This window comes from Erpetoichthys calabaricus, chromosome 10 (assembly GCF_900747795.2).
Source record: "Erpetoichthys calabaricus chromosome 10, fErpCal1.3, whole genome shotgun sequence".
Classification (NCBI taxonomy): Eukaryota; Metazoa; Chordata; class Cladistia; order Polypteriformes; family Polypteridae; genus Erpetoichthys; species Erpetoichthys calabaricus.
In genome coordinates this window covers 104,995,045-105,001,044 of record NC_041403.2, presented here as the reverse complement: position 1 = coordinate 105,001,044, position 6,000 = coordinate 104,995,045, and the positions used below count along the sequence as shown (strand labels likewise).

The 6,000-nt window shown below is 39.4% G+C and overlaps 1 protein-coding gene across 1 annotated transcript in view; it reads left to right on the top strand.

Annotated features, from left to right (window-relative positions):
• The first annotated feature begins 1,616 nt into the window (after positions 1–1,616).
• Positions 1,617–6,000, top strand: part of LOC114658419 (cystine/glutamate transporter-like) — a 49,030-nt gene continuing 44,646 nt past the window's right edge. Inside the window, exon 1 of the mRNA XM_028810494.2 lies at positions 1,617–1,857. Coding sequence (XP_028666327.1) covers positions 1,674–1,857 — 184 coding nt within the window. The 5' untranslated portion in view covers positions 1,617–1,673. The remainder of the gene's footprint in view (positions 1,858–6,000) is intronic.

The window sequence follows — 6,000 nt, the reverse complement described above, 5'->3', positions numbered from 1 at the left end:
CTCATTAACGCAGAATTCCCGAGGCTTTCCTAAAATTGCAGAAGACACTGTTGATGGCACTGATTCTGTTTTAAAGACAGTTGTAAATTGGTTTTGCATGCACACGCTTTTACTCACATTGCTTTTTGGAAATCAATAATACAAATCAGCTACAGATCTGGGAATCACTGAATAGTAAAAACGTTTAATGAGGAGTGTCTTGCGCATATACTGGTGTAATGACCACGTCGGCTTTAGTGAAGCGTTTCTTAGCCTTTCTGATATGATCGACATGGGGTAGATTCTGGATTGTTATAATACGTGCTACCTTACGCAAAATATGCTCATTAATTTGTTACAGATTCTAGGTGAACATGATTCCACACCAAGGAAAAAGGCGCCCCATGTAAATCGTTCATAATGTCTCCAAAATATATTTGTTAACTTTCAGACAAGTTAGAACATTAGAACACTCTAGACGAGAACAGGCCATTCAGCCCAACAAAGCTCGCCAGTACTATCCACTTATTTCTTCCAAGAAAACATCAAGTCGAGTTTTGAAAGACCCTAACGTCTTACTGTCTACCACACTACTTGGTAGCTTATTCCAGTTAAGTACTACTTAACTGTTTTATACAAAATCACTATTTTAACATATGCGAGCCCCAATTAGGATTTGAACTCGGGTTAGCACACCTTATCGCTGTAGCAGGAACAACTGCATTTATGCTTTAAGCCAAAGCACTTTAGCAGACTACTGAATGACCAAATCAACTGCTGATTGTGCAGGTATCAATGACGTCATTGCGTCTAGCGTGACGCAAAATCACGTGATGGGCGCATATGAAACAAGCCTCGAAGCAGCGCTTCGATCTTCAGTACTTCGAGAGCTCGACACAGTGTCGAAACCTGAGTATTGAGCGGCCCATCACTAGCTGCAAGCGGTGACCTGGTTGTGGCTGAACGGAGGCCATTGAGGGTGAACGGGGCGGCGGGGGATAGTATTGTATTGTGCCTCGGATGACTGCCTGTTGAATGGGGGAGGTGACCGCACCGTCTTCGTTCTCGGTGGGAGGATACTGCAGGCAGCATACTGTAGTGGGGGTGACTGTGTGGTGGGCTGGTGATGAACCGCCCCTTGCTGCCCCCATTCATTCTCAATAGCAAGCCTGCTTGTACTGTTACGTACATAGCAGGAAGTTGTCTTGTGTCTGTACATCAGACGTGCTGACGAGGGGTGCCTTCTTGCTGTACAGTGCTGTGCAGAAGAGCTCATCTGTACCTTTTTTCTTCACCCTTCAACAATGTCTCTGAAACACAAATCTGATGCAAGTGCTGGTGATACAGTAAAGAAGAGGAAAACCATCACCATGGAAAATAAAGTAGAAATAATAGAGGTCAGAGAGAAGTGAAACTCCGTCATTCATTTTGGCAGAGCACTTGGTTACAGTCAGTCAGCAATAGCATTTATTAAAATAATGTACCTCTTCTGACTTACATACAAGTTCAACTTAAGTACTCTTGTACGTAACCCGGGGACTGCCTGCACTTTGGAAAACATATGTAAATGTGGGGAGATTTCATGTAACTCCAGGCAGATCATTAAACACAGAGAGACAGAGCAGAGAGAGTGGCAGGAAAGTGACCAAAAACACTGTTAACACAGACAGTAGCTTCATAGCTTCACTGCAGAAATGGCAAGTACAGAAGCTGTTTATTTAAGGAAAACTGTTGGTCTTCTGGGGTCAGTGTGCCTTATTATAGGCTCCGTGGTAGGAAGTGGGATTTTCATTGCTCCAAAAGGCATCCTGAAAAACTCAGGGAATACAGGCATGTCTCTTATCATCTGGCTGACAACAGGAATTTTCTCTACTCTTGGTAAGTAAAGCAACATCCTAATTCAGAAATCTTCATTTTATTCAATTTTGGAAAATTGCAACTTGAATGAAAGACACCAGTTAAGATTTTTCTTGGCTTACCAAATTTCCTTGTAAGCAGCACCATTTTCCGTGTTACTGCCTTAGGCACAGCCATCTTTATGTTGGCAACAATGTAAGTATATGGTCAAGTGAAGTGCTGCTGAAGGGACACAGGACACCATCGAGTCGCTATTATGAAAGGTAACAGCACACTCGGACTAGCATCTAAACTTTGGATAGACTGAACTAAAAACAATATTTTTATAACAGTAGAGAGGGAAAGAATGATGGATAAATCTAGAACTTTTTGACTTTGCTTTTTGTTAATGAATTTTAGCTTACCTTTTTATTTTATTTTTGTTTTCTTTGGCACATTGACCTCAGTCCAATTGTTGACTATTGTTATTGGTTTTCCATGAGAAAATAACATCATGGTTGTTAATAAAAAAATAAAATATGTTCTCAGCACTGTCAGGAATGGGCTGGGCTTCAGCCCTTATCTGTAAGGTAATAAAGATATAAATAAGAAAGACAACTAACAAATAGTAAATAAATCTATAAACTGTGGAATGTTTCCAATAAAAGTTAGAAACTTCTAGTACACAACATATCACATGATCCAAGCTATGGCTGGGACATTAGAAAGCCAACTAACCACAGCTCATTCACAGAGATGACCGGTTCATTTTCCAGAATGATATCACTCATGCATACTAATCCCAATTTTGGAAAATTTAAGCTTCCTTTCATCACATAATTTTAGGATTTTTTAATATGGTCTTATACTAAATAAAGCAAAAAAAAAACAAAAAACTTGCGGCCAGTCTGCCGCTCGCGTTGTGAAGAGGGCGGCTGAATGCACCCCAAGGAGACGCAGTCTCTCCTCCGAAACCCCCTCTTAAAGGTTGATACAATGGGAAATAGTTTTTTTTTTACCTCCTCTTTGATTGATCAGCTGTTGCTGCTGCTGCCGTACCGCATGATCTGCACCTCGCATGGCCATTCGAACATTTAAAAGCCTGTACAGTAGCTGTCCTACTCTTTGTCTTTTATTTCCGGCCCTGGGTGTGGTTAAATCTCTTGGCACTCTTGGTTAAGTTTCGTCTTGCGGGGCACGAGTTCTTGATATTTTTTAGTTTACAATTTAAAAACGGAACAAGAATCTGAACGGTGGCGCAGTGGTAGCGCTGCTGCCTCGCAGTTGGGAGACCCGGGTTCGCTTCCCAGGTCCACCCTGCGTGGAGTTTGCATGTTCTCCCCGTGTCTGCGTGGGTTTCCTCCGGGCGCTCCGGTTTCCTCCCACAGTCCAAAGACATGCAGGTTAGGTGGATTGGCGATTCTAAATTGGCCCTAGTGTGTGCTTGGTGTGTGTGGGTGTGTTTGTGTGTGTCCTGTGGTGGGTTGGCACCCTGCCCGGGATTGGTTCCTGCCTTGTGCCCTGTGTTGGCTGGGATTGGCTCCAGCAGACCCCCGTGACCCTGTATTCGGATTCAGCGGATTGGAAAATGGATGGATGGACAAGAATCTGAAAATCTAACAACAACACATTAAAGTTCAAGAAATTCTGAAAAGAATGATACCAAACATATATATGTAGGTTTTAAAATAAGCCCAATTTAAAGCATGACAAATAATGTGACATAAAAATGTGACATAAAATCGTTGCACTTTTAGGCTTAGGATTTTAAATATAGAGAGTACATATAGATATATACTATATACAGGGTGGTCCAGATGTAACTATGCAACTTTTAATGCATAGTAATAATTGCATTGTTAGATCTGGACCACCCTATATATATTATATATAGTTACCAAGGGTTTCTTAAAAATGTTCTTAGCTGGGATGGAGAGTGTAGCTTTTATTTTAGATTAATTTTAGAATAAAAATATTTTTTTGACATTTTTTTCATTAGTTAGTCTTACAGAACAAACAAGTTTAACTTATATTTTTATGAAAATTTTACATTCAATGACTTGAGACGCTTTTGATTGATTCACAGGTCTTACTTTAGGCTCTCTCTTAATGTTTTGCATGCTTGACCTAAGAATTTTACAGCTCTGTTGACACAGAAGACGATGCTATATATTCCTTGGAATCTTGACTTTAACTGTTACCAGGATGAGTTATTCGGAATGTGTGAAATGAATAAATACTTTTGTAGAAGGATGATAACAGACAAACAGTAAAGGTTTGGAGCACCAACCAGATTACCGCATGTACCTCCTGTTCTAAAGAACATCAACAAAACAGGTTAGTTGTAAGCTTGCACTAGTGGCAGCAGTGGTGGCAGCCCGGTTAAATGCTGCTCTTTGGTCTTTTTATCTCCCTTATATAAGTAGACTCTGCTTCCTTCCTCTGAAAATGTCAGGAAATGTTGTTCTTTGAAAGACTTATTTTATAGATACACTGGTGATTGAGAGCAGGATGGTGGCCAGGATTCCTTTTATATCTGGCTGTGAGGAAGAGAACAAACTTGCTTGTTGTCATTCCAGATTAAGGCTGCACCTTTTCTTATTTCAGTGGTTTATTTTCATGTATTGTCTACTGTGTAATCATTTTATTATTTTAGGTACTACTATTTTGCAGTTTGGTTATCATGATGCAATTGACTATTACTAGAGAAAGCGGTCCAAAGAAGTCACTCTGTGACACTTTATAAGACAGTGTTGGATTGAATGCAAATATAACTTTAAAAGTAAAAAATAAAACTTATTTCTTATTGTTTGTTTATTTTTTAGTTCTTCCTATTAATGATATGATTGATGTTAGTGTGATCTTCAAGGGATGAACTGACATACAGACACAAGCAGCTGTTTAATGGTCCTTAATAGGACTGTGCATTGATTCTATAAGAAAGGACCCTATAAACTTCCAACATCTGCCCTTGGGAGATGCCATTCTCCCTTGCTATCTGACCTGTTCTTTGCACCCCTCTCAGTGTGCATGGTTGTACCCACCCCCTGCTGAGTCCCACCTGACCATTAAACTTAAGGACTATTAAACAGTTGCTTGTCTCTGTGTGTCTGTGCTTGTTTGTTTTTGTTTGTTTATTTATTTCCTTACAAACAGCTGTTTGTATACTGCATAGGCTGAGGACTGCTGCTCTTGTGTAGAGCTACATTGATATATTATAACTTTTATATAATAATTGAAGATTTTAGTTACTTATGTTTATTTAAAAACAAGGCAACTTAAAGCCAATTTAAAATTGGAATTTTTATTTTTTGAATAATGTCAACCTTGATAGGGTCATGCATTATATTTATAATGCACTATACTGTTGAAAATTAATCACATAATTTAATGTTTTAACTTTGGCAGATTTGCTATAAGCACATAGTGGAATATAACAGCATTTACATATGTACTTATACCCTGTGCTCTATTCGTTTTTATAAGTTGTTCCTGTAGGGGGCGATAGCTCCCTAATTGGAATAAGTTCTTTTGTAATTGCGGTGTTTTAAGTAACCCGAAACTATATAGATATAATATTAAAAGGCATGAGATAATGGATGAATGGGTGGATATCCCTCCCATAGTGATATGGTGGTAAGAAATCACATAAGAGAAAATAACTTAGCTTTCTTTTATGACGATTTACGAAGCATTACAGACGAAAGGAAGCAATAGCAAGACATTACCAAGTTGGGATCTTGATGTTTACAGTCTGCCATTTTTCGTCACTGTGATGGAAGGCTTTTCAGGACAGATGACATTATCACCCATCCGTCCATCGGCTTCAAAGTATTTGGCTGCTGTCCAAGTCTTTTATACTGTCTTCTCCATGTGCAGGCCCTTATTTAGGTTCCAAACAAGGCCAGGAGAGGATTCAATTTCATCTCTAATATACAGAAATAGTACAATGCCCATTTTCGTAGTTGTACCTTTCTCTCTTCAAATGCTTGCCTAGCAGTTCTAAATGCTGAGAGCCCCTGTGTGCTAACTTTGGCCTGGCATGTACACGTGAGTGGATTTTTGTACAGAGCACAGTGACATTAAACTTATATTCTGATTACATAAGTAAATCAAATTTAGGCCAAATGGAGGTAGCTGGAGAGCCGTGGAAGACAGAAGTGAATGAACTTTCTAAAAGATCAG